Genomic DNA, 17,855 nt, shown 5'->3' with positions numbered 1-17,855 from the left:
AGTGGAAAAAAAGAACATGGTTGTACTGATGGATGGTACACTCCAAAAATAGGGTTTATTATGGAATCCAAGCCAACCTAGGGTCAGCAGGACAACAATATTATTCTTATTGTCCTGGTCAGTGAGTTGAAAGCAAAGGGGCAGACAAACAACATTTAACCTCTCAGGGACATCCAAGGTTGAAATCTTAAAACTCCTAATTAAATAAATGTTCCTTTTCTTTTTTTTCTTCTCTTTTTCTTTTCCCTTTCTTCCTTCCTTCCTCCCTCCCTCCCTCCCTCCCTCCCTCCCTCCCTCTTCCTTTCTTTCTTTCTTTCTCTCTTTCAAGATTTTATTTTTAAACTATCTCTAGACCCAATGTGGGGCAGGAACACATAACTCCAAGACCAAGAGTCTCACACTCCAGCAACTGAGCCAGCCAGGCTCCCCTTATTACTTTATTTCTAAACAGTTTAGCTAGTTGGGAGAGAGAATGATAATATAATGGAAAATGTGCTTGACAATTCTATTCCAATGTGGAGAATTTGAAGGTGATCATGTTTTTCTTCACAGTGGAAACTCTTCTCTTCTTAGGTAAGATCTCAGAGTTCAGGATTCCTTCTATAAAATATCCCATTGGAGTCTGAGCTACATGTTCCTTGCCAATCAGAATACTTAAATAGCAACTGTAAAAGGCCTGTTAAGTGTCTGGTGGCTCCCTAAGTCAAAGACGTGGCCTATCAGTATGAATATAAAAACATGTAACAGTATCAATAAAGCTTACTAACAAAGCCAACAGTAAACACCATAGTCTTTATAATTATTAGCTCCTTTAATATGTACAGCACCCCTGACATCTGTTATTGTTATTTTAGAGATGACTGATGGAAGTACAGAGAAGCTGACCAACCTGCTGTAGGTGGCATGGTTGGGATTAGACCAGATACTTGACCTCAGAATAGGGGGAAAACTGTGGTTTGAGAATTTTAGAAAGTGCCTTTATAAGTCAGTGGGAAAGGAAAGACTGGTATAAACTGTTAGAACAAATTTGTTTTTCATAGGGAAAGAAGAGATCTCTATATCCTATCAAACAGAAATACATCATAGGTGGAGTAAATTTTAAATTTTTTAAATGAAAATATATATTTGAGGGGTGCCTGGGTGGTTTGGTCAGTTGAGCATCTGACTCTTGATTTCAGTTCAGATCATGATCACGAGGTTCATGGGATTGAGCCCCCTGTTGGGCTCCATGCTGACAGCATGGAGACAGCTTGGGATTCTCTCTCTCCCTCTCTCTCTCTGTGTCCCTCCTCTGTTCGTACTCTCTTTCTCACAAAACAAATAAACATTTTTAAAAAGAAAATACATATTTGAACTATTATAAAGAACTGTTGAAAAATATATTTGTTACAATACACAGACAAAAATTTTAACAACATGATGCAAAATCACAACCCATATCATGCCAATATCAGAGATATCACATATCAAACTGGAAGGAGATTATGAATTATGACACTAACAGAATGGAATTTTATGTTAAAAACCCTATTCTAATTACCATTTTTAAATGTGTATTCATCTGAGAGAGAGAGAAAGAGAGAGTGCACGCAAGTGTGGGAGGCGGGGTGAGGGGGCAGAGGATCCAAAGAGGGTTCTGCGCTGACAGCCAAGAGCCCAATGTGGGGCTTGAACTCAACGACTGCAAGATCATGACCTGAGTCGAAGTCAGTCGTTCAACCAACTGAGCCATTTAGGTGCCCCTCAAATTACCATTTTGGGAACTAGACTCAATATTCTTAAGTGGTCCAGTTAGACAATGTGATACCTCCACAGTCCTACCAGTGGACAGTTCTAGTCTTATTTTAAGATATACAGGATTTCTACTTCAGAGGAACTTATCTCCCATTGAAAGAGCATTTCTGGCACAATAATAAATGAATTCTCCTCTTTCAAGGATGCAGGCCATGTATAGATTAACGTATGTTTCTGTTTGTGTATATACGTGTGTGTGTGTATAAGTATTAATGTAAAATTGCATTAAAGCTCTCAAAAGAAAGTGGAAAGATTGCAAAGGAATGAAAAAGGAGATCTCAGACTTACTCTTAGCATAACAGTAAAAATCATCAGAGTAGGTAAACTCTCAAATTTGGATTTCCAGCCTTGGGATACATAACAGGCAGAGTAGGTTAGGCTATGCTGATGTTGACACAGCAACAGTGTATGTAATAGAACTAAAATGTTACTGATTTAATCAAACAAAAGCTTATTTCCTGTTCATGAAAAGTGTCTACCAACTTGGGCAACAATCCAGGGGAGTCCTCTGCCTATTGGCCAGCTTTCTAGACTCTTTGGATGATCACTTCACTCCACAACAGCCATATCAAGGGAAGAGGGAGTACAAAGAATAATGTGCCAGCTCTTATTTTGTTTTAACGGAGAAGGGACACATCACACTTCCACTCACATTTTATTAGACACATGAAAACATATTACCAGCTTTAATTTCAAGGGAGAAAGAAAATGCTATTCTCTTAGATATCCAAAAGGAGAGAATAACCAGAAATATTGTCCACCAAGCAATAAAATCCACCATTCAGATGTACACATTGAAATCCATGTGAAAAGCTGTGCAGCCTGTTAGGTAAGAATATGGGTTCAGGGTCCGAGTTCTGGATTTGAATCCTGGTTTTGCCACTTGGTCCCTCTGTTGCTTTGGGCTCTTTAGAGTCTCAAATTTCCTTACCTCTAAAATGGAGACAGTGGGGTGCCTGGGTGGCTCAGTCGGTTGAGCATCCGACTTCAGCTCAGGTCCTGATCTCGCCGTTCATGAGTTTGAGCCCCAGGCTGGGTTCAGTGCTGACAGCTCAGAGCCTGGAGCCTGCTTCAGATTCTGTGTCTCCCTCTCTCTCTGCCCCTGACCTACTCGCATTCTGTCTTCGTCTCTCTCAAAAATAAACACTAAAAAAAAATTTTTTTTAATGGAGACAGTAATCATTTCCATTGAGGAAGATACTTAAGAAAATAGAGAGCAGCTAACATAGGTTTACCATATAATAAGCACTAAAACATTGACTTTATTTTATTATGTTTTAAAATCATATTTTATCCAGTTTAAAAAAACTCCAAAACACTGTTGGTAATACATGCACATGAACAACACAAACCCACAATAAAACACATAGAAATAAGTTAATATGAACAACTGCACTCTCCATCAACATTTCAGACAACAAGGCTGAAGTTAACGCTCCAAATCCAGGTTAGAACTCACCAGTGAGTAAGTAAGAAAGAAAGTGGAGGACATAACTTTGGGACAACAGATGGGGCGGAAATATCATCACATAAATTATGAGGAAATTGGTTGTTTAAAAATTTGTAAAAACTAGGAGAGAGAAGTCATTGATCCTTCAGGATTGGGTGAAAGGTGTGTAAGATTCAAGAGTAAACTCCAGAATCAAAGTTTTTGCTCTTAGGATCCATAAAATTTCATAGTCTTGGGGCCAGCAGATCTGTCACAGACAAGAAGCCACTCTACTGAGAAGCCTTCCCAGCGCCCCCTTCACATCCTTGTTCCTCAGGCTGTAGATGAAGGGGTTCAGCATAGGAGTGACCACAGTGTACATCACCGAGGCCACTGAGACTTTCTTGGGGGAGTGAGTCACTGCAGAAGTGAAGTAAACTCCAACACCTGTCCCATAAAATAAAGAAACCACTGAGAGGTGAGACCCACAGGTGGAAAATGCTTTTTGCCTTCCCCCAGCTGAAGACATCTTCCTTATGGATGAAGCAATTCGTGAGTAGGAGAAAAGGATCCCGACAAGGGGGAAAACGCCTAGCACACCAGTCATAAAGTATATCAATGTGCGGTTCAGGAAGGTGTCAGAGCAGGCCAACTTGAGAATCTGTGTCAGTTCACAGAAGAAATGTGGAATTTTGAGATCTCCACAGAATCTCAGATGCATCATCAGAAAGATATGAAGAAGGGAGGTCGTGACACCAATAAACCAGGTAACAAAAACCAGCAGGCCACAGAGGGGTGGGTTCATGATGACCATGTAGTGCAGGGGGTGGCAGATGGCCACAAACCGGTCATAGGCCATCACAGTCAGGAGGAGAGTGTCCAGGATAGGAAAAAACATGGAAAAATAGACCTGAGTGAGGCAGTCCATATAAGAGATGGCTTTGTTCTCTGTGTGGATGCTCACCAGCATCCTGGGCACGATGGTGGAGCTGAAACTGATGTCGACCAAGGACAAGTTGGAGAGGAAGAAGTACATGGGTGTGTGGAGGTGGGGGTCAGAGCAGATGGCCAGGATGATGAGCAGGTTCCCGAGCACAGTGATCAGGAACATGGACAGGAACAGCCCAGATATGAAGGGCTGCAGTTCTGGATCCTCAGAGAACCCAAGGAGGATGAACTCTAAAATTCCTGTTTGGTTTCCTGCTTCCATGTACCTGATATATCTATGAAGGAAGACACAAGAGCAACGTCGATTAGTAGGAAACCAGCACCCTCCATGTAATGAAAATGTTGACCATGGCTTTCGCTCAAGTCATTTATGCAGTCAGTCATTCTGTCTAAATGGGTCTCCATTCACTTATAAGTGAAACCCAAAAACATGGAGTTTCTTATGGCAACCACCCTTCTTAAGCGACATAAGTCAGTCAGAGAAAGACAAATACCATATGATTTCACTCATATGTGGAATTTAAGAAACAAAACAAATGAGCAAAGGGAAAAAAAAGAGAGAGAGAGACAAACGAAGAAACAGACTCTTAACTATAGAGAACAAACTGAGGGTTGCCAGAAGGGAGGTGAGGGGCGGGAATGGGTGAACTAGATGATGGGGATTAAGGCACCCACTTGTGATGAGCACCAGGTATTGTATGTAAGTGTTAAATTAGTAAATTCTTTAACTGAAACTAATATTACACTGTATGTTAACTAACTGGAATTTAAATAAAAACCTTTAAAAAAAGCCTTTAAAAATCCATATTATGTGTGTCAACTATATTTAAAAAAAAAATCCATTTTATAACACAACCAAAATGGAATCCTACAGAATAGGGTCTAGAATTCCCAATCACCTATCTTGAGCATCCATTCTTTCTTTTTAAATTTTTTAAATGTTTATCTATTTTTGAGAGACAGAGAGAGATAGAACGTGAGTGGAGGAGTGGCAGAGAGAGAGGGAGACACAGAATCCAAAGCAGGCTCCAGGCTCTGAGCTGTCAGCACAGAGCCCGACGTGGGGCTCGAACTCAGGAACCGTGAGATCATGACCTGAGCTGAAGTCAGACACTCAACCAACTGAGCCACCCAGGCTCCTCAAACATCCAATCTATTTTATTTTTTAAAATGATTTCTTTTTAAATATTTTATTACTTTTTAAGTAATCTCTATACCTAACGTGAGGCTCGAATTTGCAACCCTGAGATCAAGACTCATGTGCTCTGCCAGCTGAGCCAGCCAGGCGCCCCATAAGCATCCATTTTATAATAGTCCTGTCATATGGTCATGGAGCTTCAAAATAGGACACAGCAACATCACATACCTCCTGGTAGGAGGTACCGGAAAGGACCCAACATTACTTCTGTGGGATTCCTCCCAAAGATGTAGGACTTCAATCTAAAGACTAGGAAGCATCAGACAAACCCAAACTGAGAGACATTCTACACAGTTTCTGACCCGTGCCCTTCAAAAATGCCAGTGTCATCAAATACAAAGAGAGTCTAGGAACAGTTCCTGATTAAAGGAAGTTTAAGAGACATGTCAACCTGGGTGCCTGGGTGGCTCAGTAGGTTAAGCATCTGACTCTTGATTTCTGCTCAGGTCATGATCTCATGGTTTGTGAGTTCAAACCCCAAGTTGGGCTCCAGTGTGGGGCCTGCTTGGGATTCTCTCTCTCTCCCTCTCTCTCTGTCCCTCTCCTCTCTCGAAATAAATAAATAAACTTAAAAAGAAAGGGAGCGACATGACAACCAAATGAAATGCATGATCTTGGATTTTCTTTTGCTACAGATGACATTCTTAGGATAACCATCAAAAGTTGTAACTGTCAACATTCTGTAAATTTGAGAGTAGCATTAGATTAATGCAACTATCTTGATTTTGATCATTGTGCCGTGGCTATGTGAAGAAAATATCTTTGATTTTAGGAAATAACCAAAGAGCTAGTGGTAAAGAGGTACCACACTTGTAGTGCACCTTACTCACAAATGGCTCTGAAGACACACGCACACACAAAGACAAAGGCAGAGAGAAAAGTGGACGAAGTAAAAAGTAAAGATAGCAAAATTTAACTTTGGGGGATCTGGTAAAGGATATACATAGGAGCTATTTATATTGTTCTGTAGACTTTTCTGTAAATCTGAAAGGAGGTCACAATTAAAAGTTAAAAAGTAGCATTTTCACACAATGCCGAGTGGGAAAAAAAAAAGGAAGAGAATCCATCCATAAGGTGCTGTCAGGAAAGAGTCAGACTTCTAACACTACACTTCACCCTCCCCTAGAAACCTCAGTCAGAGGGATCAGTCTGAAGTGGTCCTGAGTGAATTGTATTCTGGGTCTCAGGCGGAAGCAAACACAAATCTTCTCTGGAAGGTGCTTTCATCTGAGGATGTCTGCCTCTGTGCCCACAAGGGAGGCTGGTCTGAGATTTTCTTTCTTTTCCAGGCATGCCTGCATATGCTGGTTCCTTCCGAATTCCCAGTTTTATTAAGTACCACACTGGCCTTTCACTCCTGAAGAACCAACACTTTTGCCTTCTTGGGAATTCTAAAAATGCTGCGATTCTTCCCCCAGCCATGTAAGTACATGTAAGCCTGTGTAAGTACTGCCCTCTCTGCTGGGGCCTTTGTCTTCCCGTGATCATTCCTATCCTTATTTCTCGGATGAATCATCACTTCCTCAGAGGAGCCTTCCCTGAACCCTCCCTGACCACCAGGCATAGTCCCCTAATCCACGCCTTTATAGCTTCCTGCATTTTTCTTCACTGCACAGATCATAGCTATATATATTTGCATTTACTTATGGAACTATTTGATTAATATCTGTCCCTCTCACCACCGAATTTTAAATCACACAAGTTCAGATCACATGTTATAAAATTTGCTTTTCCTCATATCCCCAGTGCTTTGTACTCAAAGAGTATGGAGGTAGGATAAAAGTTGAAACAAAAAATGGTCATATGTAATACAAACAAGAAATCTATAGGCTAATCTCACACTAACTATAGAAGCAACAAACTGAAAAAGGAGTAAGATGAAGCATGAATTAGATAACTCAGAAAATAATTATAACTTCAAAACAAATCAAAATACATTTAGTAAAATCTAACCGTTACTGATGGGAAGGGAACAAAGTAAAATTTTAGTCACATGGCATAGAAGAATACTGCCGAAAGGTGAAAAAGAATAGCTATGTTAATTTTTTTTAAATTTATTTTGAGAGAGAGAGAGAGAGAGAGAGAGAGAGAGAGAGAGGGAGAGAGAGAGAGAATCCCAAGAGATTTCCAAGTAGGCTCCTTGCTGTCAGTACAGCAACAGGGCTCGATCTCACAAACCATGAGATCATGACCTGAGCCGAAATCAAGAGCCACCCAGGAACCCCAAGAATAGCTGTTAAAGCAAGTGTTAATCCAAGATCCATTATTAAACCCCAAATAAGGAAACAAAAAAAAGGGGAAAATGAAATTATGCCTCCTGTTATAATGATTTAACATTGTTTAAATGTTCAAAAGAAATAATTCAATAATTTAATAATTATTCAATAATTCAATAATTCAAAAGAAATGCCATAAGACAGAAGAGTGAATAAAATATAATATTAGGAAATCAAAAGCAAATGTGGTTACTATCAGCTGCCGATGTGATTGTCTGCTTAGAACACCAAAGAAAGTCAACTTAAACACAATTAAAATTAATCAGTGTCATTAGCTTCTTATGTACCTGTAAACCATCATTAAGAAAAATAAGAGACAGATCTATTCACAGTCACAATGACGACACAGATAACACCTGGCCCAGAGTGGGCATTCAGTACCTACTCCATGAATCACAGAGTGTATACAACCTGGGAGAAACCCCATGATGGTGGTGGGGTGGAAAAGGAGATACCTTGCTGGAGTGGAGATTCTCCAATTACTGCATGCATTAGAATCACCTGGAGGGCTTACTAAAGCAGATTTCTGGGTCTCCCCCCAGAGTTTCTGTCAGCAGGTCTTGGGCAGGGCCTGGGAATATGCATTTCTAACAAGCTCCCAGAAGATACCACTGCTGTTCCAGGAACCCCACTTTGAGAACTACTGCACTAGAGGAGAACAAGGAAGGTGCAAGCAGGTGCGTTAGAAACTGTTAAGAGTCCATTTGAGGGAGTGTCAACGCCAGTGACACTGAGAAAGTCACTAGTTTCCAGAATGAGGGCACCTTAGAGCTGGAGGTGATAGAAATAGCAGCAATGGAATCTAAAAAGACATAAATAATCAGAGATAAATTCCAGAAGGTAAAAATAAAAAGGGCCATGAGTCATCATCAACCCTGTTACCTCCTTCCCCCGTCCCATTTTTATCCTCCTTTCATACCTAGTACTCACTAGGACAGTGTGACTCAATTGGCTGGCATTGCATAAAGAAATACTTGTGCAACGTCTTTCTCCTCTGTTGGATGCTGAAGATAGACTCTACCAGAGAATGACGGGGAGATGGAACCTGTCACCAAATCATGTCTGTGAGAGAGGCAAGGTGTGGTCTCCTCCTGGTCAGGCGTCACTGCACAGTGGGTGAGGGTGCTAGGGAAGTATTTATGGTTTCTCAAGTCCCTGGGGGATGATTTCTCATCACTCCTCATTAAATAAATTGTTCCTCTGATGTTCTGTTCTTCCACTCATTCCGCTCCCTTGGGGTAGGGAGAAAATGGCACAACGGAACCATGTGTGCTAATTCTGTTTCCAGGAAGGCAGTTTTGGAGCCAGATGGATCTCTCTGCCTCCATGGGCCTCCTCTTTCTTGGAGGATGTTTCATCACTATGGCTTTGGCTTTGAGGCAAAGCGTTCCCCCTCAGGAATGTGTCCCTGCTGCAAAGACCCATTCCCCCATAGCCACAGCACTTAGGGTCTCAAAGTAACACAGAAGGAAAGAGAGATGCATCTGTCTCAGTGAATCCCTTGTGACCACGTTGTGACTGTGTAGGCTACACGGTGTTGAACATGCTGTGTAGATAAACAAAGTCCTGTTTCAAGAGAGGGAGGGCGAACCATGTAAAATGATGATACTAGGTCGAGTAATAAAGGCTGCACAATGTCCTTTGGACTTATTGACATGGAAATACAATAGAAAGTGATTTGGTGGGGTGGTGGAGATGAGTCTGCTTGGGCAGTGAGAAAACTGACCTCTTGAGTGCAGAATGCTCTGTCAGGAATTGTAATTGCAAGTGAAATGTATCACTTTTAATTAGTTGGGTAAATTAAAACTGGAGTGGTGAAATCAAAGTCCGAAGTGTTATTAACACAACTTTAGTAAGCAAAAGCAATTGCCTGTCCCCAAGTATTAAAATCATAGCTTGCTACCATACACACACACACACACACACATACACACACACACATATATATATAATTTAACAAACGTGTAATCTCAGTGGTATAATCCAACAGCTGTTGGAACCATAAGTACAAGACTTCAAATACCATATAGGAAATATCTTCATCCCTTTTAGTAAATGGTCTTAGAGAGCAGTAACTTCACTATGGCAAGATTCAAAAAAACCTATGCCAGGAATTCATATTTTTTTTTAACATTTATTTTTGAGACAGAGAGAGACAGAGCATGAACGGGGGAGGGGCAGAGAGAGAGGGAGACACAGAATCGGAAGCAGGCTCCAGGCTCTGAGCCGTCAGCCCAGAGCCCGACGCGGGGCTCGAACTCATGGACCGTGAGATCGTGACCTGAGCTGAAGTCGGACGCTCAACCAACTGAGCCACCCAGGCGCCCCAGGAATTCATATTTTTAAAGCTATGAATTGAACACATTCCTTAATAAATTTAGAAATTCTTTGAGACAAAGTGTATCAAAACATTAATTGGACAGGGTCTCTTCTACTGCAAGTCTCAGTTAAAGAAAGATATTTGCAGTTTTTCAGATTTTGAAGAAATTTTCTCTGATACTCTAAGAAAGGTCTTTAGTCTGTGGGCAATTGTTTAGTGCCTTAGTTGAACCTTTCACGGTAAAAATATCCTTTTTGTCTTTTCCTGATAATTTCCTAGCAAAACTTTGATAACTGAAAAAATATGTTTTTTCTGTTTTATTTGTCTAAAAGTCTTTCTCCTTATTTTGTGTGTAAGATTCTGAGCTATATATATAGCTGACCAAAGCTACAAGCTCAGATGGGGGGGAGGGGCGGGGAATGGCTTTAAAACTTCTGTTGGTTGTACACCCATGTTCATGGCAGCACTATTTGCATAGCCAAGAGGTGAAAGCCACCCAAGGGTCCATAGACCGATGAATGTGTATACATACAAGGAATATTACTCAGCCTAAAACAGGAAGGAAATCCTGACACATAGTACAACATGGATGAACCTTGAAGACATTGTGCTGAGTGAAACAGACCACTCGAGAAAGGACAGATACTGTATCCTTCAGCTTACACCAAGTCCCCAGGGTAGTCATATTCAGAGAGACAGAAAGCAGATGGTGGGAGCCAGGGTTGGGACAGGGGTTGGGGGAGTTAGTGTTTAACGGAGACCGAGTTTTGGTTGGAGAAGATGAGAAAGTTCTGGAGGTGGATGGGGGGGATGGTTGCACAACAATGTCAATGTACTTAACGTCACTGAGCTGCACTAAAAGTGGTTAAAATGGTATCTTTTATGTCACATACATAATATATGTATATATTATATTTTACCACAATACCAACAAAACAAGTTAAAATAAGAACTTCTGCTAGACATTGGTCACCTGATTTCAGGTGACAAAATTAATCAACGTTTTGACCTTTGACAGGAAACTCATCGGATTCATTAATTATTTCCTAAGAACGTCTCTTAACTTTGTCCACCGTGTTGTTTCTGAAAAGTTTTTACAAAACACATCTTTTTTCATTTTGCTCCATCGCAGCAAATTGTAACTGCCATCTGTGCGGACACACCTTCTTCAGGCTCTGTTTCTTTACATTGTGCTCATTGTATACCTTCCTGCGTCTCCACTCAGCTCTGCACCATACTTCATTTGGAATTCAAAACGCGTTCATACTTACTTTCTAAACTAGAAAAAAGAATTGTACTGTAAGGGAAAGGAAATATTTCGATTTAATTCCCAATTACAATCTACATGGTATCCCTGTAACTTGTGCTTTAATTCTTATGAAGACATTATCATGTTACATTGGTGCATTAAGAAAATCACTCAAACTGAACGAATCTGTTGTAGTAATGAGATGGTCTGCAACATACACACAGGACGATACACTCAATTATAAAAATGTTGAAATGTAATATCAACAAGGAAATAAAGGTTTGTGTATAAACAACGGATTTTTTTAACTTGTGGTAAAATACACATAAAATCTGCCATGTTAACCACTTAAAAAATTTTTAATGTTTATTTTTGAGAGAGAGAGAGAGAGGGAGAGAGAGCAGGGGAGGGGCAGAGAGAGAGGCAGAGAGAGAGAGAGAGACTGAACCCATGAAATGTGAGATCATGACCTGAGCTGAAGTCGCACACTTAACTGACTGAGCCACCCGGGCACCCCTCACACTATATTTAAATAAAAATGATTTACGTTTTTAAAAATGAAATTTCTCTGGCAATAGGACTTAACTGCTTCCTGATCTATAGGGTTTAGATGCCACCCGATTACTAATTCCCCAGTGCTCTTGAGGCACATGCCATACATGTTCTTCTCTGCTGGAGGTCCTTGTGGCAACCTCAGGGGCTTGATTCTTATCAAATGTTTAACCACTTTCAGTTTTGCATTCCCTGAAGGGATAGTGTTACGAACTTGAGGAGTATGTGCTTTTTCTAACCCAAGCACCTTTATTATATCTTTTTCCCAATATGGACATCTTTTTGTACTTTTTAGTCTGGTAACAATATGCAGTTTATGATGGTACTAATGATTCCCACCATATTTTTCATGATCTGCAGGTGAAAGCTGAAACACTTTTCTTTTATTGTAGTTTATTTATTTTTTATATTAAATATAATTTAATTGTCAAATTGTTTTCCATACAACACCCAGTGCTCATCCCAACAGGTGCCCTCCTCAATGCCCATCACCCACTTTCCTCTCTCCCCCACCCCCCAAGTTCCTCCACATCTTTTCATTGCTTGATAGTTGATTTCTTTTTAGTGCTGAATGATAATCCACTGTCTGGACGCACCACACGTTATTTATCCATTCACCCATTGAAGGACATCTTGGTTGCTTCCAACTTTTGGCAATTATGAATAAAGAAACCACAAACATCCATGTGCAGGCTTTTGTGTGCATATAAGTTTTCCAGTCCTTTGGGTAAATTCCAAGGAGTGTAACTGCTGGATCATGTAAGAATACATTTAGTTTTGTAAGAAACCACCAAACTCTCTTCCAAAGCGGCTTACCATTTTGCATCCCCACCAGCAATGAATGAGAGGTCCCTTGTTCCATATCCTTGTCAGCATTTGGTGTGGTCAGTGTTCTGGATTTTCACCATTCTAATAGGTATGCAGTGATATGTCACTGTCATTTTAATTTGCATTTTCTTGATAACACATCATGTGGAGCATCTTTTCATATGCTCATATCTTCTTTGGTGAGATTTCTGTTCAGGTCTTTGGCCAAATTTTAAACCAGATTGTTCTCTTATTGTTGAGTTTTAAGAGTTCCTTGCATATTTGGGATGGCAGTCCTTTGTCAGTTGTGTTTTTTGCAATTTCCCCCTCCCCAGTCTGTGGCTTATTTTGTGATTCTCTCAGGATTCTCTTTCTCAGGGCAGAAGTTTTTAATCTCAATAAAATTCAACTTATCAAGTATTTCTTTGATGAATTGTATCTTTGGTCTTGTATCTAAAAAGTCATTGTAGGGGTGCCTGACTGGTACCTGGTCCCAGTAGAGCATGCAACTCTTGATCTCAGGCTCCATGCTCAGTGCAGAGCCTGATTGGGGGCTCCAGTCTCACGACTGAGAGATCACGACCTGAGCCAAAATCAAGAGTCAGATGCTCAACCGACTGAGCCATCGAGGCACCCTACCTGTGGATATTGTAAATATACTGCCACTGGCAGGGTGCCTGGCTGGCTCAGTCGGTTGAGTGCCAGACTTCGGCTCAGGTCATGACCTCACAGTTTGTGGGTTCGAGCCCCACGTCGGGCTCTGTGCTGACAGCCCAGAGCCTGGAGCCTGCTTCAGATTCTGTGTCTCCCTCTCTCTGTGCCCCTTCGTGGCTCACACTCTGTCTCTCTCTCAAAAATAAACATTAGAAAAAAAAATTAAAAATACATTTACTGCCACCAGCTTCAGCCTAGAACCAATTTAATCAGAATTTCTACATATGAGGTGTTTGAAGGTCCTAACATCCAGAGTTGAGAAACTGCCTGAGATAGTGCTTGGCACTTAGAAATTTTTCATTAATATTACCTATTATGACTCTCATTAATATCTACTACCTATATTAAAAGTATTAACACTCAGGATTATTAGCTTCAGGACTCATAGAGATTTAAATTATTACCAGTAAAGGGCTCCTGGGTGGCTCAGTCGGTTGAGCGTCCAACTTCAACTCAGGTCATGATCTCACGGTTCGTGGGTTCGAGCCCCGCGTCGGGCTCCATGCTGACAGCTCGGAGCCTGGAGCCTGCCTCGGATTCTGTGTCTCCCTCTCTCTCTGCCCCTCCCCTGGTCATGCTCTCTCTCTCTCTCTCTCTGCCAAAAATAAACATAAAACAAATTTAAATTATTACCAGTAAAATTTGAGTTTTCTTGGTATTCTTGCATGATACTATTCCTCTGTGGATCTTACTCCCAATAGCTACCATGCCAAGAGTTTGGTGGGTGTATTTTCCTGTCAATGTCTTCATAATGTCAGCATTTATTTATGTATCCATAAACAGGTTTCACAAAATCTTACCTAAAAAGCACCTAATGTTCACCTAAATAGTATATTACACATATTTCCCCGTAATCTTATTCATTTACCACAACCCTGTGTTTTACGTGTCTTTGTAAACTCCATTCATCTACTTCAAACACTTTAACTGACATATGGCATTACCTGAGGGAGAGAGATCATTTTATCAGTTTCTTGTTACGACAATCCAATGGAAATCAGTGTTTTTGCTCCATACTGTACAAGTGTGAATATCTGTGTGGTATGTTAGTGGAGAGCAGTTGTCTGGCTTCTAAAATTGACGCATGTTCATTTTTACTACTTTTTAAAAATGTTTATTTATTTTGAGAGAAAGAGAGAGAGAAAGAGTGAGAGCATGAACGAGCAGGGGAAGGATAGAGAGAGAGAGGGAGAGAGAATCCCAAGCAGGCTCTGCACTCTTACCACAGGGAGGCTTGATCTCATGAACAGTGAGATCGTGACCTGAGCCAAAAACGAGCCAGACACTTAACTGACTGAGCCACCCAGGTGCCCCTGTTCATTTTTATTATTAATTGTCTACATGTGTTGTCCTGTTACAAAATCAGTTGCTATCCACTGGTGCAGCCACTCTGGAGAACAGTATGGAGGTTCCTCAAGAAACTAAAAATAGAACTACCCTTCAATCCATCAATTGCACTACTAGGTATTTACCCAAAGGATACAAAAAATACAGATTCGAAGGTGTACATGCACCTGAATGTTTATAGCAGCATTATCAACAATAGCCGTATCATGGAAAGAACCCAAATGTCCATTGACTAATGAATCAATAAAGAAGATGTGGTATACATATACAATGGAATATTATTTATCCATGAAAAGAATGAAATCTTGCCATTTGCAACCACATGGGTGGAGCCAGAGTGTATTATACTACCTGAAATGAGTCAGTCAGAGAAAGAAAAATACCATATGATTTCACTCGTATGTGGAATTTAAGAAACAAAATACATGAAAATAAGCAAAGGGAAGGAAAAATAAGATAAAAACAGAGAGGAAGGCAAACCATAAGAGATTCTTTTTTTTTAAATTTTTTTTAATGTTTATTTATTTTTGAGACAGAGAGAGACAGAGCATGAACGGGGGAGGGTCAGAGAGAGAGGGAGACACAGAATCTGAAACAGGCTCCAGGCTCAGAGCAGTCAGCACAGAGCCCGATGCGGGGCTCAAACTCACAGACTGCGAGATCGTGACCTGAGCCAAAGTTGGACGCTTAACCAACTGAGCCACCCAAGTGCCCCAAGAGGTTCTTAAATACAGAGAACATACTGAAGGTTGCTGGAGGGAAGGTGGGGTGGGGATGGGCTGAATGGGTGATGGGCATTAAAGAGGGCATTTGTTGGGATGAGTCCTGGGTGACACATGTAAGTGATGAATCACTAGGTTCTACTCCTGAAACCAATACTACACTGTATGTTAACTAACTTGAATTAAAGCAAAATAAAATTTATGGGGCACTTGAGTAGCTCAGTTGGTTGAGTGTCTCACTTCAGCTCAGGTCATGATCTCATGGCTCATGGATTAGAGCCCTGCATTGGGCTCTGTGCTGACAGCTCAGAGCCTGGAACCTGCTTCAGATTCTGTGTCTCCCTCTCTCTCTATGCACCCGCCAATCATGCTTTGTCTGTCTCTCTCTCAAAAATAAAAAAAAAATAACAAAATAACAAAATAAAATTTTAAAAAGATGTGGTATATATAATGGAATATTACTCAGCCATCAAAAATAATGAAATATTGCCATATGCAATGATGTGGATGGAGCTAGAATGTATTATGCTAAGTGGAATAAGTCATTAGAGAAAGAAAAATACCATATGATTTCACTCAGATGTGGAATTTCAGAAACAAAACAGATGAACATATGGGAAGTGGGGGAGGAAGAGAAGAGAGGGAAACAAACCATAAGAGATTCTTAACGATAGAGAACAAACTATGGGTGATGGAGGGAGGTGGGGGATGGGCTAGATGGGTGATGGGTACTAAGGAGGGCACTTGTGATGAGGACTGGGTGATGTAAGTGATGGATCACTGAATCATACTCCTGAAACCAATATTGCACTGTATGTTAATTAAAATTTAAATTAAAAAATAGTTGCTATCAACCACATCTTATTATTATCGAGGTATGCCATCAAAATTATCCTTAAAATCTGTGTAGGAAGAATGATTCTGTTGCTTACAAGGAGAGGTTTGAACTAAGGATGCGTCCTGGCAATTAAAAAATTTTTTTAAATGTTTTTATTTATTTTTGAGACAGAGACAGAGCATGAGCAGGGGAGGGGCAGAGATAGAGGGAGACACAGAATCTGAAGCAGGCTCCAGGCTCCGAGCTGTCAGCACAGAGCCCGACGCGGGGCTCAAACTCACGGAGTGTGAGATCATGACCTGAGCAGAAGTTGGACCCTTAACCAATGAGCCACCCAGGCGCCCCTGGCAATTTTTAAAGTAAGTGTTTTAATTGAAATATAACAGAAAAGGTAAACAAATCATATGTATATTCAGCTCAATAAAATGTTATGAGGTGGACATACTTGTGTAACCACCAACCAGATTAAGCTATAGAACATAACCACCACCTCAGAAGTATCTTACATTACTCCTGAAAGATCACTGCTATTCTGACCTCCATCACCGAAATTTGATTTGTCCATTTTGGGCCTTTATATAAATGAGATCATACTGGAAAAAACATTTAAAAGGATGATCCCATGATAGCCCCACATGAAAATTTCCATATCTCAGAATGCTTACTGGGCTGTAAAAGGCACTATACTACTTGTAGAAAATCCTATAATCTGAAATGTTAGTGCCATACTGGCCCCTGTGTTATGGACTGGCTCATGTCCATAAATCGCAGGTGAGCTCACTGACTCCAGAGAGAAGGAATCATTGGTTCTGCCTTTGTTTGCCCATCTGGGATGAAGCAAGTTTGAACAGATCACTCATTTAGCTCTGGTGGGGCAGGACAGAGCCCTGGGATGGGAATGAGGAGATGAACGTTTGAGTCTGAATCTTTCACCCCCTATATGCAGAGTGTGTGTAAATCTCTCAACCTCTCTCTGCTCATGTTCCTTTTTGGGAAAGAAGAATATAGCACCCATCTATCTCTAGGAAGCGTGTGGTACTAAAGGATGTTTGAAATTTAATAAATATTTGATCACTGTGTTTTTTTTTTTTTTTTTTAAGAGAGAGAGAGAGAGAGAGAACGAACGAACAGGGGAGGGGCAGAAGGATCAAGAATCCCAAGTAACCTCCACGCCCAGCATGAAGTCTGACTGGGGCTTGATCCCATGCCCTTGAGATCGTGACCTGAGCTGAAATCAAAAGTTGGTTGCAGGGCACCTGGGTGGCTCAGTCAGTTAAGTGTCCGACTTCGGCTCAGGTCATGATCTCACGGTTCACGAGTTCGAGCCCCGTGTTGGACTCTGTGCTGACAGCTCGGAGCCTGGAGCCTGCTTCAGATTCTGTGTCTCCCTCTCTCTCTGCCCCTCCCCCCCCTTTCTCAAAAATAAATAAACATTTAAAAAAAAAAGTTGGTCGCTTAGCCAACTGAACCACCCCGGCACCCCTGGTCACTGTTTTTTACTAAAGAATATGAATTTTTATTCGATTGGCAAGTTTTTGATGAATACAATCCCAATCTTCTATCTAAGGACACTGGAGCATGGAATGAGTTGATATCCCGAAATCCTGAATTTTCTACATAGCAGCCAGAGAAAACTTAAAAAGCAAAAAAGAGTATCACAT

The 17,855-nt window shown here is 40.8% G+C and overlaps 2 protein-coding genes across 2 annotated transcripts in view; one reads left to right on the top strand and one right to left on the bottom strand.

Moving 5' to 3' along the window:
- EIF3G (eukaryotic translation initiation factor 3 subunit G) overlaps positions 1-17,855 on the top strand; it is a 767,140-nt gene that overhangs the window by 541,414 nt on the left and 207,871 nt on the right. The window lies entirely within an intron of this gene.
- On the bottom strand, positions 3,495-4,485 carry LOC125930579 (olfactory receptor 7D2). Its single transcript, XM_049642458.1, has one exon. The coding sequence runs from the start codon at positions 4,431-4,433 to the stop codon at positions 3,495-3,497; it is 939 nt and encodes a 312-aa protein (XP_049498415.1). The 5' UTR covers positions 4,434-4,485.

Source organism: Panthera uncia, chromosome A2 (genome assembly GCF_023721935.1).
Source record: "Panthera uncia isolate 11264 chromosome A2, Puncia_PCG_1.0, whole genome shotgun sequence".
NCBI lineage: Eukaryota > Metazoa > Chordata > Mammalia > Carnivora > Felidae > Panthera > Panthera uncia.
The sequence above is the reverse complement of the archived record's forward strand: the minus strand, read 5'-3'. Positions and strand labels throughout refer to the sequence as shown.

What these genes read in the sequence shown, in the direction of transcription:
- LOC125930579 (XM_049642458.1), bottom strand. Translation starts at nt 4,433, where the DNA reads ATGGAAGCAGGAAACCAAACAGGAATTTTAGAGTTCATCCTCCTTGGG.